We start from the raw sequence: 17,646 nt of genomic DNA, 5'->3' as shown, positions 1-17,646 counted from the left end.
AAGTGCTTTTATTGTGAAAATGATTTTCATGATCTTATTACTGCTTAGACATCAATTCTCTATAAATTTCTGATTTATGTATTTTTGTATACAGATAAATGTAGGTGATTTGTTCAGCAAAACTATTACTATTATTACTTCTGTTATTTGGGAGGCAGCTTGTTTATAAGGGCTTAAATACAGTATGTTGGTACATCACAATAAAGCAGTTGCAACTTTACATTTTTCAACTAGCTTATTTTCACTTTATTGAAAACACAAAATCCACAAATACAAGTCCAACTTACATCAAGTAAGTGTAACATCAGTCTAACTCTATTACATGTAGGTTATTTCTCATTAACTTGTGTTGCACAGGACATTTTCACTGCTCAGTTCCTGCTTTTTCAAACCTTAAAATATGATTTGAGTGCATATTTTTGAGATAATCCTTCAACTAGTCATTTTGAAGTAGGTGTAATGCATTTGATGATTTTATGAAGACAACTTGTTTAAAAAGCTACATATGACTGATAAAAGTGGAAAAACATCTGCTTACAGTGGATTTTCCTTTGACTTTGAAAGTGAGTCATTCCCAGCCCTTCAACAATCACCATTATACGTTTTGTCCACAGGGGGCAGCAGAGAGCTTTAAACTAACCTCATGGGTGTCTAAAGATCAGTCTTAAAAGTCTGCAGTTCTGCAGGTTTTAGAAATGTCTCCTCTAACAATGTGTGTCTGAATTATGACATTTAGCTTTTTTTTCCACCTTTAAAGTTTGTCAAAGTGTGGAGCTGCAAAGCAAAGACTGTAACTTTCCACTGCAGGTTTCTACTTCTATGTTTCTCTCATCATTGCAATACTTTTTTGTCATGGAAATAACTTGCTTTTATTTGTACAAATTCTGCATGTTTTTTTAAATAAATAAATCCACAAGAATGCAACAAAATGAACGTCACTTGGGAGCTTTTTCTTTTTTCATTTTTTTTTTCTTCTTGTCTGCACATGCTGTCAAAGGTCAACACCACAGGAAGTGCAATCATTATGAGACAGCAATGCATATTTTGTTATTGCAATAAAATACATTGATTTATTTTATTGCTTAATTGTGACCATCACCAGCCCTCCCTAAGGAAGGGTAAGAAATCTTTTATTATAGGGAGGATATAAAAAGGGAGAGCAGTGTTACACCTAAGTGGAGGGGGAGGGGAAAGGGAGCAGGGAGGAGAGACTCAAGGCAGGAAATAGAAAAGGTGGGGAAGAATAGACTGTTCTTCGTATACCAGCATATGTGCAAAAAAAAAAAAAAAAAAAACACTACTGCAAGCCCAGGAACTGCCCTGGGCCCGCAGATGCAGCCAGGCCAGCAGAAAGAGCGGAGGCCAGGGAGCCCCAGGCAACCCCCCCGCGGCCGAGCAACCCCCCAGATGCCCCCAAGATCCCAGGCCGAGAGGCAGCCACCGCCCCCCACACACACATCCAAGGAAGCCCCAAGCAGCCGAGCACCCAGCGCATCCCCCACCGACCCCAACCCCCAACCCCAGGAGCACCGACCAAGCGCGCCAGATCGCCTTTCCTTGATGCCGCCCGCGCGATGCGCCCCAGACGCCCGGTGGGAGCATTTTCAAGTGTTTTTTGGCTTCACAGTTTGGCTGGAGGGGCTGATTAATGTCTCACACAATGGTTGGCTAAGAATCAGAAACTTTTTCTAACTAGGTGAAGATTCACCTGATCAATAAACTGTATGTACTGGTTGTTAAAAACTATAAATGTCAACATCCACCAGGTCCTTCTTCCTCGGGTCAACCAATCATTGTTTCCACCATAAATACAGCCCTGAATGGGCGGGACTTCCTCTTTACCTGCAGCTGGAATTGTTTGGTGTGTGTCATGTGTTTTTAGAATGACTTCATTGTAAGTAAAGTTTGATTTATTATTGAGAATTATGTTTGATTGAGCTAAGTTAATGATTAATTAGGTGAGTTGAAGCCTCATGAGGCATCGTACCAATTGAGCCAATTGGTTTGAGAACGGTTTCATTTATGTGTACACAAAACCACCTACTATTTATAATCAGAGGCAGCTGTATCTTCACCACATAAATTGTGATGCATTGGATTTTTGTGTCTGTTGGGAAGTTTTGTGGCTTTTAAAATGAAAATGAATCGCAATAATGTATGAATAATAGATTTCTCCACATAAATAATCACAGGTATGTGTGTACATTTTCCCAAAAATGTTTCTTTCAGCGCTGTTCTATCACTGCTAGGCCACCAGTGTCTAAACATGGCTTTGTGTAATGTTTTGTTTCCCTCACTTCAGGTATTTGTACAGACCCTTTCTAAAAAATATATCATGGGAAAGTTTTTAATTTCCATAATTTTATTCAAAAAGTTAAACTTTCATAGATAATAGATCCAGGGCCATCAATGTAAATGATTTCAAGTATTTATTCGTTTGTTTTTACATAATTTGGGCTTCCAGCTCATAAAACTCATGAAAACAGGAATTAAAAAAATTAGAATACTGTGAAGAAATCACCATTTACTTTTTAGTTTTTGCAGGAGAAGAAGGACTGGACTGTTGGTCAGTGGTACAAGGTCCTCTTTTCCAATGAAAGTAAAGTGTCTTTCATTCAGGAATCAAGGTCCAAGGGTTTGGAGGAAGACGTGTGAGGAACAGAACGGAACATTTCACCCCAAATCATATTTCATACTGGACCTCAAGCAGATTGGGTTCTGTTCCTCACCTGAACTAACCACAACTCTAAAATAAATCAATAAAAACCTACAGGTTTAACGAACCATGATTCTTATGATGCTGTCAAACCACCCAACAAACTCTGAACCGCTTCCTGAAACAGTCACATGGTACAGCCGGCAGCGAAGCTTCGCTCGTCATCATTTTGGCTCCTCCCCCAAATGAAGCATGCCTTGATATGCACTTTGTGGAAACGCCCCCTCCATTACTCGACACAAGCTTTATAGCCTCGGCACATCTCATAACTAACATCACTATTATTTATTGCTGTAAGTTGTTTAATGAAGTTTTTATCTGCTTCATTTGACTTTACTAAATATTATTTGAATTATCTACATTTAAGTTATAAATGCTTTGGTGTTTATTATCCTCATACCAGCCTCTGCATTGATGCTTCTCAGGTGAAAACCTTTGGTTCAAATCACTGGATAATTTAAGGGTTTGAGGCTCTTTTTTGCTTTCTGGAGCCAAAACATGACGTTTTTTTTGGGCAAAGCACCAAAAAGGACAAATACTGAGAAGGAATGGCTAATGCTTCGTCACCTTTGCTCTTAAGGCTTGTGACTAAAACCAATGGATCAATCAAAGAGCAAAGGATGGATGGAAATCTAAACGTTAAAGTCAACTTTTGTATGCAGACAATCATACGGCTGCTTCTTCCAGCAAAACACCAAACCATTGGTTAAATTCTGTGTTTCTGAGGTTGACCTCAATCTGTGACAGGAGTGATGTCTTTGGCCTCCTCAGAGTAAAGGTTATTCGTTTACAGGAAAATGAATAACTGCATATCTGTCAGAGTAAATATTGATCATCTTCTCTGCTTGTCTTCTTTTAAAACGAGGCCAACTGGAGACTCTCGGAGCATTTTCCTTCATCACGACTTCCCAGCTTTTCCCAACAGCTCTGATTTTTTTCCCCTCTGCGCTCACGTCACTGGAAACCCTGACACATTCCCGGCAGGCTTCTCCAGAACGCTCCACTTCAGCATCCAGGCCTTAGCTCTGGCCTTCCTCACCCCTCGTCTTCCTCTGCGATGCTGCTGCTGGCTCGGTGTCTTTATGAGCCGAATGGAAACTCTGCAGGAGGGATTCAAACCCCAGAGAGGAAGAAGAAGAGGAGGATTTGAAGGCCAGCTTTATGTTCCGTTGGGTTATTTGCGGGTCACAGCAGAGTTCATTTGGACAATAATAATGTGTTTTTCTGTAGTTTTAAATGCTATTTTTTTTTCCAATTCTGCTCCACTGCTGCTTAAAGTGACCTGCAGCTGCACACGGAGCCTTCAAATGAGTCTTTTGTTTGATTTCTGTCAGGAAGGGAAAAAACAACGATGGATGACACAGGGATACATCCTTCTGTAAAGACTTGATACTCCCAAAGATTTGGATGACTTGGGCTTCAAAACTTTTTTACGACAAAGGTCAAACAAAGGTCAATAGAAGGATACCATTGTCCTTCTTATAACCTCCCTAATGATCAAGATCAGGAGAAGTATCTCCTCTTTGCCAGATATCGGCAGTTATCTGGATCATTGATCCTGATCATGGTACCATGATCATTCGCACTTGAAGAAATGTCCAGACTCAGTAAAAACCATACCATTGGTCCAGATGTTTGGGAACCCCCATTTTATCAGAGAATCGCGATGAAATCCACAATCTGGATCATATTTCAATGAAACTTGGTGTATTTAAGAAACCAACCCAACAAAAGTCATTCAAAATTCATAAAGATCAGTCAATTACAAACCGAGAATTATGAGAATGAATTTTAGAATTTTCACCAATGATGAGAGAGGGATTTCTAGATTTTTTTTTAAACTGATTCAAAATCAGTATATTGATCCAGATCCCCTACCAAAATTTAATGGAATCTTCCATGACATCATCAGTCTGTTTACAAAGAATTGACGTATTCCTGCTAACAGACAAATGTTGGCAAAGGTAAAAATATTCAAATTTAATTTATTGTTGACATTAATTCCACCATTCAATTTATTTTACACACAGCTTCAACTTTTTTAATATTTTTTTTCATTAAATTATTAATTTTTTCGTTTCATATCCTGTTAAAATATGAGGCAGGCAGTACTCATGCCTCCTGTTAGGAGCGCTGGTGAGCCCATATATTCTTCTACTGTACAGGCTCTCAGTAAAAGACAGTTAGCTAGTAGTCATCCATTATTTCTTTTGTTGGTTAAGGACATTTTGCTGTAATGAATGTTACACTCTAATGTTCAGTGATGTATTTGTAAATCAGATTCTGAAAACCCAGTGAGTCAGAGGATCTACTGTAATTGAACAGTTTGCTGACAGATACATCGTCTCTGATGGCCTTCAGAGGCCGTTTGATTGGCTGTCAGACGGCGTCTGAAGGGCACTTGGAGTTGGCATTGAGAGGGTACTTAGCTCGTAGCGCTGCACACACAGACAGCTCTAGTGAAGGGAAACCTGCTGCTGTTATTGTACAGCTCAGGAAGACAGTAGTGCCTCCCTGACCTTGAGTTTATCTGTTGGAGCTGAATGCTCACTCCAAGTAATGAAAACGGACTCTTAGGGCAGCCATTCAGCATGTCTATGTCAGGTGTTATGGGATATTTCCACAGCAGGTAGTGAAGTGTCAAAACATTTCATAGATTTATCATTATTGGTTTTTACAATAATTGATTGGATGTTTACTTTGTTTACTTGCATTCCATCAACCAGTGTGTCCTATTGCTGTGAGTGCTCTGTGTATTTCTGTGTGTGTGTGTGTGTCGGATGGATGGGTGGGTGGGTGGAGTCGGTGTTGCCACGGCAACAGCCTCAGTTATGTAACATCATATGGTTCTTTGTAAACAAAGCATCCGGTGTTGCTGCAGCCTGTTTTTTTTTTCCAAACTGGTGCAGTTAAATTTAAAGATGCTGCGTGTGTCGCTGCATCGAGAGGAAGGAAAGAAAAAAAAAAACAGCATCGTGCACAGATTTCAAGTGGAATAAGAGGAGAGAGGCGTCCTCCTTAGAGCCAACTGGTACCCTGACTTAAGGTCAGGAGTGTCTGGGTGAATTTGGTGCTTGAATGTGAGTGTAGCAGTGTTTCTATCAGGACTTGAAGACATGTGGAGGGATGGAGGAGGAAACGGATACAGCAGCGTTCCCTCCAGAATCCTCCTTTTTCTTTTTTCTTTATTTTAAATGGTGCTCAGTAATCTGCTATCAGTGTGAGGAGGGACAAAGATGAAGATACAAACACAACAGTCTATTGTTCAGGAGGACATCGAGGCAGCTGTAGAGTTTTTTCTTCTAGCCACTTTGGGTTATTAATAGCTCTGCTGCCATGCACCAACACCCCTGCAGGGTCTCTTTAGGAAGCCCTGCTTTTCCTAACTTTGACCATGAAGCCAACATGCCTAAAGGACATTGGGAATGTTGGAGTTTGGGAATGTTGGTGAGTTCCTGAACACATGTTGTTGCGTTTCAGTTAAAGAGTAAATGTCAGTAAAACTACTCCGTGTTCATGACGAGTTAAGCTGAATAAATGATGACTTACCAACTGTTGCGTCCCCCTCTAGGATGTTATGGGGCTGCACCATAAAGGACGCCATAACAGAAAACAAGGTTTTCAAAGTATTTATTGACAAAAAGTTATTAAAAGTACCAACAGAATGAAACAAAGAGGACTGGAGATCCTCGCCAAACTGAACAAAAGGAGGGAGGACACTGGGCCAACCCTATACAGGGCCGTCACACTTGGCGTCCACCCTCTAACTACAAAAACACTAAATCTACAGAAATGCGAAAACAAGACGACCAGAAATCTCCAATTCAAACTAAAATAACAAACTTATACAATGTGGAGTGGGAAGCACTCTTTAGTTTAGTTACAAACTAAAGACTTTTCCGGTTTTTAACCCATTCTCACTTTGCTCCAGTGGGTTTTATTCAACAACTAAAACTACTTTTTCACTACTTTACTAGTCAGGATTATTTTTTTTAAAGTAATAGGTAAGTTGTCCTGGCTGTAGCGTGTTTACACAGGAAAGAGGTGAAAGTAATGGATTACAAGTACTCACGTTACTGTAATTGGGTTGCTTTAATGAGTACTTGTACTTTTTTGAGTATATTTCTGAATCAGTAATTTGAATATTCAATTTCTACACCCAACTGTTACTGAGTAAATTATAATTTTTGGTTTTAAAATCATCAACGGACATTGTGAAACTACAAAAAATGAAATAACCAGACAATCAAATACATCACATCATAACCAACTAATCAGTTTAAATGTAAAACATTTGTTTTCGAGTTCATAAATATATTTATACTTATTTTTTTTTAAATTTTATTAATTGTTATATTTTTATTTTAAATATACATTTTAACAAGCCTTTTACTTTATACAGATGCCTTTGTGGAAAATAAATTAAGATTCAAATGTGCAAGATGTGGTCTTTTTAAGGTTATTAATGAGATGTTTACTGTATGCAACGGAACCGTGGCAAGATTTCTTACGAATGGGGGGGGTGAAAGTAATTAGTAATTTTTACTTTGAGTAGTATTTAATTGAGCTACTTTTTACTCGTACTTGAATATTTCATGTATGACTTACTTGCATTTGTTCTCGAGTACAATTTCAATTAAGTAACAGTACTTGTACTTAAGTAGGATATATCCGTACTCTTTACACCTCTGGTATTAGATTGTAGCGGCTTGTGGACCATTCAATAGAATAGAATCTCTCTGCGTAGTTTGGTAAACATGAGGCACAAAAACAGCATCTTGCATAGTTAGTTCTGGGTGTACATGACAAACAGATGAGACAAAAAGAGAAGATGAATAACAAAGATGTTTCATAGAAGATAATCTCTAACCATCTGTCCAGTGAAGGAGAAACACATACTTATACCTCAAACCTGTCTGAATAACCTGCTTTCATGAACTCTCATTAACGCTCCCTACGTCATCCTCGACTGAAAGAAAAACTAAACATCAGTTTCTGAGTGGGCGTGAGCAGACAGCGGCCGAGGCCTACACTGTACATCAGCATTAGACGCGTAAAGTTATTCATTTAGAGAAAATAAAGTCCTATTTGAATCAGATCTGGTGGTTTTTGCCACTGCAGGGGAGGGAAAAAGACACTCATACTATTCAAATGTGCAATGTTGGCTCTGCAGCAGTTGAAACAGGTGAGTCATAAAGGAGTCCCACTCTGCAGGAAGCCTGTGATATGGTGGTGGGAGGCTGTCACACTGTAACTTATTAATGGGTAGAACTGCTTCATTGCACCAAACTTTCTCTGGGCCACAGCATGTTTCTCTGGGACGTTTCTGCAGCGACAGCAACCATCTAAAAAGGACTTCAGGAAAATCATAGTTTTTTTTTTTTTTTTTTTTTAATTAAAAACAAACTCAAATGTGGATGAAAGTAGTATAGTTCCCGTGGACACATCTGCCTTTTAAATACCAAAGCAGCACTAACTAGGAATCTAAGGCGGTTATTTCTGCAAACCTGTCATTATGGCCGTTTGGTTCTTGTCTAGTTTTTAGATGCTACTCTATAGTAAAGGTTAGAGATGTAAAGGTGAGCAGCATTAAAACACAATCAGGTTTGTTGGAGCAGGAAGATGCATCTAAAACATGCAGGACAGGAGCTCTCCAGGACCAGACTTGTCACATTATTATCAGTCCAATGTATGTGGGAGCTTCAGAATCAAAGGGTTGATATTTTTATGTCTCGTGATTTGCTTTAACAATCTTCTAAATGTTAAACATTCTTTATCAGACCGCCAACCAATGGCTTGTGTATGAAAACTATGGTTTACTTAAACTAAAAACTATTTTAGTATGATCATAATGAAACAAAATGGTAATAAAACATTCTGATAAAACACTCTAGCAGATAGTTGGTGGCATTTAGTCATGTTATGTCAAATATCTCAACCTGACTTATCATATTGTATTTTATCTTATTGTATCTCATCTAAACACATTTTATTCTATTGTATATCTAAACTCATCTTAATTTAACTTAACACAGCTTCTACCATATTGTATCTTATCTTATAATATTGTATATTGCAGACATTGGCAACTGGCGGCTCTGGGAACACATGCACTGTGATTTTGTGGGGCTCCCAAAGTAAACACACAAAATGACAGAAAAATACACAACTGGACAAGAAAAGTAAACAAAACCTCTCCAGAAACACACAAGACGACTACAAATATACACAAAAATAATGGAAAATATCCAAAACGACGACAAAAATTCACAAAGAACCCTAAAAACACGAATAAAATAAAATACACAAAACGTCAAAAATTCACAAAACCACAACAGAAACACACAAAATGACAAAAACACATAATTGAAAGTAAACAATAAACACCACTGTTTTTTTTTCCTGTGTTAATGCTCAGATTAGTTATTATTCAAAATACTGACAATGTTGATAATGTGGCCTGCTGTGGTAAAAGTTGCTCATATGTACTGTATATGATTAAAGAAACATTGGAAATAAAACGTGCTGCCTTATTAGCTAATTTTAAACACTGCGTCGTCACTTTTTTTCACAGCTCCTGCTGTCATGCGAGCTAATTTATTTATTTACGGAGTCGTGTGACACCTATTCTTGCCCAGGGGGTAAATATAGCGTAACCTTTGTCGTGTAAGGTGATGTGTCAAAGGTGGACTGACGTTCACAGGCCTGTCCAAGGATCCAGAAATAAAGACGGTCTAGTATAAATAATAACACCAGTGCACCTGGGAAACAGCTGCGTAGACTCTGGCAGCAGCTTTCAATAAATATCAACAGTTAAATACATAATTGGAGTTAATAGGAATCAAAGCCAAAACACTCAGGTTTGCAGAGTTAATGTGTAAAGTGCTGAGCAGGGGGAACATGTTATTGGTGTGTGGTTGCAAAAAAAAAAAAAAAAGCTGATTGAGAGGCAAAATTTCCCCTGGTGTTGGCAGGTTGGTTTTAAAGCTTTAAAGCAGCAGCTTCAGTTTGTGGAAAATGTGAGTTAGACCATTGGACGCACATGATTGAACACACAGAGACCATTTAAACCAGGGCTCCTCACTCTGCAGCGCATAGGTGGGCCACTTTCATCAGAGCGGGGCCACAAAAATGTGTTTGTTTGATGAAAGGGCCACATTAACATTAACACAGGAAAGATCAAAGGCTTTTTAGAGTCATTCTGTGTATGTTCATTTCTGTCGTCCTTTTGTGTATTTGTGTTGCCGTTTTGCAGGAGGTTTTTTTGGAGTCATTTTTTGTTGTCGTTTGCGTGTTTGTAGTACTGTGGGTTTGTGGAGTCAGTTTTTGTGGTATTTTTCTAGTCTTTTTGTTTTCTTTGTTGTCATTTTTGTAATTTTGTATGTTTTTTGAGTCATTTTGTGTTTTTTATTCTCTTTTTGTGTTATTTGGAGTTTTTTTTTTGTGTGTGTTTTTCTGTTGTCGTGTTAATTTTTGTAGTAGTTTTGTGTGTTTCTGAAGTATTTTCTATGTATCGCTTGTGTTTTACTGTGTTTCTCTGTAATTTTTTGCTGTTTTGTGTATTTTAATATCATTCTGTGCGTTAAAATTGGAGGCTGCATACAATTAGACCGGGGACCACATGTGGCCCCGTGTTGCCTATGTCTGCTGTAGAGCAAGACTGGAGATCTCAATGGATCGAATACCAAAGCAACAGATTAATTTAAAGCACGGGTGTCAAACTCATTTTAGTTCAGGAACCAAATATGCAGCAGTTTGACCTCAAGTGGGCCATAGATTTTAGGTGGGGAAAAATAATAACTGCAACATCATTGTGCCATAGTTTTCAATATCAGTTCAATTCACTTAAAAAAATCTTGATTTTGTACCTATTTGTGTAATTGTTTGTGGGAAAAAAATATAATTGAGAATTCTTTCCACAATTTGCAATTAAAAATGACTTCATTGAGCATTTGTGTGATATAAACAAAGGAAAAAATGAAAACCTGTAAAAAATATTTTGGAGTTGCTGAATTTGAAATATTATTTGGTCATTTACAAATCATGTTTTCTCTTTTTACTTTCTCCTGTGGGCCGAATTTGATGCTCCAAAGGACCGGATTTGGCCCCCGGTCCATGAGTTTAACGCTTGTGCATTATTGTATGATCTGATGAACCGAATTAAACCCGCGTGCCTTCAGTTGGACACACATGCCTTCCTGTACTGTAACATTTAGTGTTAAACGGGTCATTTGACAGTGTTTGGTCAGCTCTGGAGCCTGTAGTCCGGCTGTGGAGCCTTCTCTGCGGGTTTGAGGACGGGGAAGCCCGGTCTGTGGTGGCGGAGGGGCACAACGTGACCTGACAACAAGGAACCTCCGGGAAAACCGTCAGTCCTGAACTATGTGCGGCGGAGCGGCCGGGAGGGCCCTCTGTGGGGGGATCCCGAGGAGCGGGGAAGAGGCTTCAACCACAGCAGAGCTCTGACACACCGCAGCTGCTGCGGCCGTCCTGACCCCCCCGTTAGCACAGAACCCCCCCTCTGGCTGGGAGGCGGAGACGGGACCCCCGCTGACGTCAGTCCGCCTGTCTGTGAGTGAGAAGGTGAAGCAGCAAACAGCCGGACCCCCCGCCCCCCCACCCCGAGCCTCACACCGCGGCCCTGTCACACGCTGTACCCGCAGGACCCGCACCGTAGCCCGGCTCCAGCTCCGCCTGCGCCCGGGACCGCTGCTCTCTGGCCGGGTTGAGGCGGGTCGACCTCGGCGGTGCAGCCGGAGAGAGTCGGACATGCTTTTGTGAGCATGAACTTCTGCTGCGGACTCACATTTTGGCGCACTGTGGTTGTTTGGCTGCAGGTAAGCTCAGCTCCTCTGTGTGTGTGTGTGTGTGTGTTTGTGTGTGTGTTTATGGCTGTACACGGAGCAGAGCCGCAGACCTGCAGTTGCACAGCCATGGTCAGGGGGCTTTCCCTGACTCCTCCCTCCATCGCAGGGCGTTCACGTGTTGCAACAGGCACTGAGACACCACTGAACGCGCCATTCCCTCTGCACTGCCCCCTCCCTCACCCCCTCCTGCAGCCCGAACCCCCGCTTTTACATAACCTCCTCAGGTGTGTGAGTGTGTGTCACCTGTTAGGAACGCAGCGGAGTGAGTGTGTGTGTGTGTGTGTTTGATGGCCAGTATCGACTCGTGCACCTGAGCCAGGTGAGGAGCAGCTCGCGCGCACACACATGAATGAATGCGTGCATGTGTTGGTGCTGCAGATGATGTCATTGCCGTAGCGCCACATGGAGCGAACCGTATGGAGCCAAATCCTCCTCCAGTTGTAGTAGTTGTTATGTAATAGTGGTGGTGAACGAAGGGCAAACAAAGGCTGCGGCTCCGGGGCTCTGCTGCACATCAGACGTGACCGGAGATGGATGGATGAGGTCGGATGGATGGATGGATGAGGTCGGATGGATGGATGATGCAAAGGCAAGAAAGCAAAGCAGTGTTATTGAATGCAGGGTTGTCATATTTCACCTTCTTAACGCCCTCTTTCCGTCACCTCTACACAATAATGTGCATGTTTACCTTGGTTTGGGAAGATAAATATGTGTGAATCCACTTTGTGACATTTGACTTTAAATTAGGGCTGGGCAATATAGAGAAAAATTCATATTAATGTTTTTTCCTCAAAATAGGAATTTTTTTTAAAATTATTTTTAAATGAAGTATGATCAGAAAGACAATTCTGGGTTAAATTAATCAATCCAAGTGCCACACAGTCATATTTATTAACAAACAGCTGCACAATATGTGTCATTTTAATCTTTTTCTCCTCTAAGGGACAGCACGTGTGAGTGAGTTCTGTAATGTGGCTTGTTTAGGGGAAGGTCTGGGTTAGGACACACTCAGAAATCCATCTAAATGAGCTTTTCATGTTACTCTGAGATGTAGTGAATGCAGCAACTTCCTAAAACAAGTATTTTAAAACAAAATAAGCTATAAAAAAATACATATACATATCGGCGATATTGTAATTTTTTTTTTAATCCCCAAAATAGAAAACTTGATATATATTAAATCTTGATATATCACCCAGCACTAGTTTCAACATGTTTCCATTGATCTTCGTGTCTATATATTTCTATGTTGTCCTGGTGCTGAATTCAAACCTGTGAACTTTTAACTCAGATATATTTTTGCTAAACTGAATTATTCGTCTCTACAAAGAAGACTTGTTCAGCACTTGGTGTTACACTTGCGTTGTACACTAATAAGTCACTTTATTGATCGCACCTGTTCACCTGTTCGTTGACACACAGGGCTAATCACAGTGATCAGGTCAGGTGTGTTGGCAACGTGCAGAACCTGCTGAAGTCCAGAGGATGGAGGGTTTAGGGTTAATGTTACTAAACATGCTGAACTTAGTATTTAAATACAGGCTAACGTTCTTTACCTAGTGTTAGATTTCCACCTCAGCTTCTAAACCAGGGCTAAATAACTTCTCTAAAACTGTGAGCTACTTCAAAGTCGTTGAATAATCTGAAGGGCTACCACTTTGATATACACTGAAATACTGCTACAAATTCCCAGTTTCACTTTAATTAGAGGGAATGAAAATGAAGGAAGACTTGTTTACAACGAGAACTTTTTCTTGTGAAAACGCAAAAGTTTTGTTGCATTTTGGCGGTGATTTTACACTGCAACTGCGTTTTGGTGCTTGAAAATCTCTGTGTAAACAGTGAACTGATACTTTCTATGTTAGGAGCATGCGCACTGCCTCAGATGTTAGCTTTGATTGGACCAATGACGTCAGACCCGACCCAGCCTGTAGCCGTCAGATTTAGGGGTGTCCCGATCCGATGATATATAGGATATCGGTCCGGTATCAGCCAGAAAATGAATATTGGAGTTTATCGGACTGCATCTAAAATTTCCTATATATATTATATTTATTCAATTGTAGAATACTGTAGATATTATGTTGAAGGTTAGTTTTTCTCATACCTCCTGTTGTTGACTATTGTTCTCTGTTTGAGTAACATCACTTGATCAAACCATTTCTAACATTCCACACTACAAAATAAGAGTATGTATGATTTGTGCTGATATTGTATCGGATCGATATTGGCCAACACTCAAGGCTGCAATATCGGTATCGTATCGAAAGTGAAAAAGTTGTATCGGGACATCCCTTGTCAGAATACGTCCTGAAGCTGAATAAAGCCGATCTCTCTTTAAGCCTGAACCTTTGATGCCGACACTGTCTACATCTGTGCACAACACGCACATGTAGGCGGGTTTCTTTAATTACTCCGTTTTATTTAATAGCTACTCATTCTGCATACAACTAAACAGGACAAACAGCTTCATGTGATACTACCGATTTAAAGCTATTGGTCTAGCATGTATACTACAACCTTTTTTGTGCTTCTCGCGGTCCCATGTAAACAGAGATCATTTTGAAAATGTTGCTGTGTGAATGCTGAACCTTTTTGAAATCTAAAATGATTAAGGATAGATAATGGATAGATAGATAAAAAAAAATAATACAGAAAGATGGACATTATAATTCTTAAGTTTACCATTGCAGTACACAAAAATAAAGTCGCACACATGACGTTGTGCTGAACAAATGATACAAAATAAGATGAGTTGGAGCTGTTTCAAGGTGAAATACGAGGTCATAACTATCACACAAGGTTAAGGACTCTGAGAGGTTGTTGTCCGTTGCTCCTCACTGAGGCTTCCCTGCATGTTCATTACATTAGTCGAGTGTTGCATGTAGCTGTGGCTAGAGGGGATGTTGTTTTCGGGGGAACCATCCCTCCTCTTCCTCCTTTATGGCGAGCCGATGGTCGCTCAGAGAAGGAGCATCTTCAGAGTCGTGGGAAAGGACGTGTTGGTCCGAGGCACCTGTTGGAGGATTCCAGCTCAATCAGCCGCTCTGTGCTCCCTCTGTGTCAGCTACACAGAGCCTCATTGATCCGCCTCACACTCCTCCTCATACAGCACGTGTGTGTGTGTCTGCAGATGTAACCAGACTGCAAACTCCCCCTCGAGGCTCGACTCCACTTTTCCCAAGATGCACCTGTGAGCTGAGGCGGAAAGATGCCGCGCACCAAACAGAACAACCCCAAAAACCTAAAAGGTGAGTTTGAGTGTTGCTGATGCTGATGATAGTGCTGATGCTGGGCTGGTCGCTGTGTGTTTTTAAGATATTGAAATGCTCACCAGTGAGGAGAAGAAAGTCACATGTTGGATGTTTCTGTGGGAAAGTGTTGGCTTTGTGCATCTGTGTGAGGCGGTGAGATGTTTTGATGTGTTGTTAGCTGCAGTACGCTCCCACTGCTCCTCATCCTCATCCTCTGACTGCTTTTGATTTTGCACCAAAAAAGAAGAGAAAAAAGCTTCTCTCTGCCTTCCTTAAGCGTCTACAGCTTTTCTTCTTCTTTAATTACTGCTGCTGCATTGATGATGACTTAGGAAGTGTTACCTCATGGAACAGAACCAGTGCTTGTTGTTGTTGTTGTTAAACTAGCTAATGTAGCTTTGTGATGATGGGATGATGCTGAGATCTGCTCTCGTGACTTCTGTCGATCATGTGTATAAAGGACCAGTCCTTTATACACAGGTAGTAAAGGTTTTATTGAGTGACTCTGAGATATTTTTTACTGGTTTCCACTGGAATTCCTCACGCTGGTGTTTCCACTGAGGCTGCAGCTGATGGTGTATTACATAACAGGATGTTTTCTAACTGGTCTAAATGAGGCGGACTGGGATCCCATTCACTCTCAGGGTTGCTTCACAGAGGAAAGAACTGGGATTGTTGTTTTTCCCCGTTTCACTCTGAGATCCTGAGGCTTTCTCCTATACACCAAAAACATGGGTGTTACATCAACTGAGGTGTGTTCCAGAAAGGAGGTTCAACAAACCCTGAGTCTCTCCATAAACTCTGTGTATCTGATTCCGTTAGAGCGGGTATGAAGTGGGTCAATCAACCCTAAGTATGTAAATGTTGGGTTACTTATGTGCACGAGCGCTATAAAAAGCCATCAATCAATTGAGCAAAGATAACACAAACTACCATGGCAACCACCCAGAAGAGAGCGATTTCTTTCACCCCGATGGGTGAAATAAGCCGGTGTTTGTGGAATATGAGCCTGTTCTAAAGGTGCGTTCACACAGAGCGCCTCTTCAGCGTCTATAGTCGCTTAAATCGGCCGTGATTAGTTGCGCTTTTTGGTAACTTCATCGCGCCAGTGATGTGACGACCGGGGAATATAATGAATAAAATGTCTGTGGAGTCAGGGCAGCATCACTGAGAGGGCTGATCACTTCTTTTACAGCCGTAGGATTACCGCACTTATCGTAGACAGCTCCACTTGTACTTACGGTTTAAATGCTCAACTTACAGAGTTTCTAAAGGATGAGTTAACTCAAAATTTTATTATATTTAAAAGGTCACATTTTAAATGGTAATGTTAACGGACAAACAAAAAATCGGATCGAAGCAAAAATATTGGAATGAGCATGAAGGCTTGCAGTGAACGTAGCTTAAGTGACAGATATCAGTCCCTTCAGGATCTTCACTTTGAATTTATTTGATTTTGTTGCCAATTTTTATGTAATTTAGGGAGAGTTTTGGGAATATTTTGAGTAAAGTTGCAGGAATTTTGGAAGAATTGAGAATTCTTTCTACAATTTGAAATGAGAAATGACTGCCTATCATATTATATAAACGTTGGGATAATGTTAGCCCTGCTAATATTGTGGCGTTTCATTGGATTTGTGTTTTATTCTGGAAATATCTAGCTGAGATATTCACAACTGAATTAATTGGTAATTCAAGTAATAATTTCTGACATTTTTACTTTCTGCCGCGGGCCAAATTGGATGCTCTGAAGGGCCAGATTTGGCCCTGGGCCTTGAGTTTGACACGTGTCCTAAAGGCATTGAATCAATAGGCTCATTTATTGAAGGAGAAAATCATGAAAGCATGATGGTCGTAGAATGTTCCATAACCAACAACATTGATTCCACCACGACATGGAGCGTTTGTCTTTGTGTTGTTTTCGTTCTCAAAGCTCAGAATCACTCTGTCACATCTTGCTGGAATCGAGCAGCGACCACTCAACGTTAAGAGTGTGAAATGTTCAGTGTCGAGTCGACAGATTTAAGTGCTGACAGACGTTTGTTGTTCACAGACGGCGTCACATGACGAGTGTGAAAACATGCACTGTCGCTTTTTCCCGCCACATTTCCTCACGTCTGCGAGCTCCTAGTTAGTTTATGTATCATATGCCCCCACCCCGCCCCCTGTGTGCAGCCCAACAGCTTTGACAGTGTTTGTTTTGACCAACAGAAGGCAATCTCATCTGTTCTCAAAGAAGATTTAAAGAATTTCATTGTGAGAAATGTGAGATTTGTTCTGAGGTGACTCGGCCTGAGCTGATCAGAACACGTCCTGTGTTCAATCCCAGTCCTGGTCTTCCTGAAGGGGAGTTTCAGGCTCTCCCAAAGAGTGTTTAAAAACAGCCAAACTCTGAAGTCCCCTTCACTTACTGTGTACAAGTGACCCATGATGGGAGTGGGACACTTGAAATAGGAAATTCCATTTTTTGGATTTGCTTTCTACGATTACAAAAAATCCGTAACCACGTTAATTAAATACAACAGAGGTCTGCTGCTGGATTTTGGCAAAGGATCATGGGATATGGATGCACACACACAAAAGCTTGCTTTATCTGATGTTATGTCTGTTTAGAACCTTTATAGCTTTAGTTTGAAATGTTTTGCACAATGATTCAAAGAAGAACAAGCCTCACTTTGATGCATATTGTATTGTGTACATTAATGAATGACTTTGATGCCTTTAACTTCAGTGTTGTTTAGAAATAATAGATTTTCTCATTGAAGTTTGGTGAACTGTTACTTGCTGATTGATAAAATGCCTTAAAGTT

The 17,646-nt window shown here is 40.5% G+C and overlaps 1 protein-coding gene across 7 annotated transcripts in view; it reads left to right on the top strand.

Moving 5' to 3' along the window:
• Positions 1 to 6,052: 6,052 nt before the first annotated feature.
• hivep1 (HIVEP zinc finger 1) overlaps positions 6,053 to 17,646 on the top strand; it is a 72,867-nt gene continuing 61,273 nt past the window's right edge. For 4 of the 7 annotated variants that reach the window (XM_028460816.1, XM_028460812.1, XM_028460818.1 and 1 more), the window contains exons 1-2: positions 11,290 to 11,553; positions 14,717 to 14,834. In XM_028460816.1, coding sequence (XP_028316617.1) covers positions 14,795 to 14,834 — 40 coding nt within the window. In that variant the 5' untranslated portion in view covers positions 11,290 to 11,553; positions 14,717 to 14,794. Of the gene's footprint in view, positions 6,164 to 11,289; positions 11,554 to 11,791; positions 11,903 to 12,031; positions 12,173 to 14,716; positions 14,835 to 17,646 lie in introns of those variants that run through there. The other 3 variants (XM_028460815.1, XM_028460814.1, XM_028460813.1) reach the window with 3 other exon arrangements.

Source organism: Gouania willdenowi, chromosome 11 (genome assembly GCF_900634775.1).
Source record: "Gouania willdenowi chromosome 11, fGouWil2.1, whole genome shotgun sequence".
Lineage (NCBI taxonomy): Eukaryota > Metazoa > Chordata > Actinopteri > Blenniiformes > Gobiesocidae > Gouania > Gouania willdenowi.
This window is presented reverse-complemented; position numbering and strand designations above follow the sequence as displayed.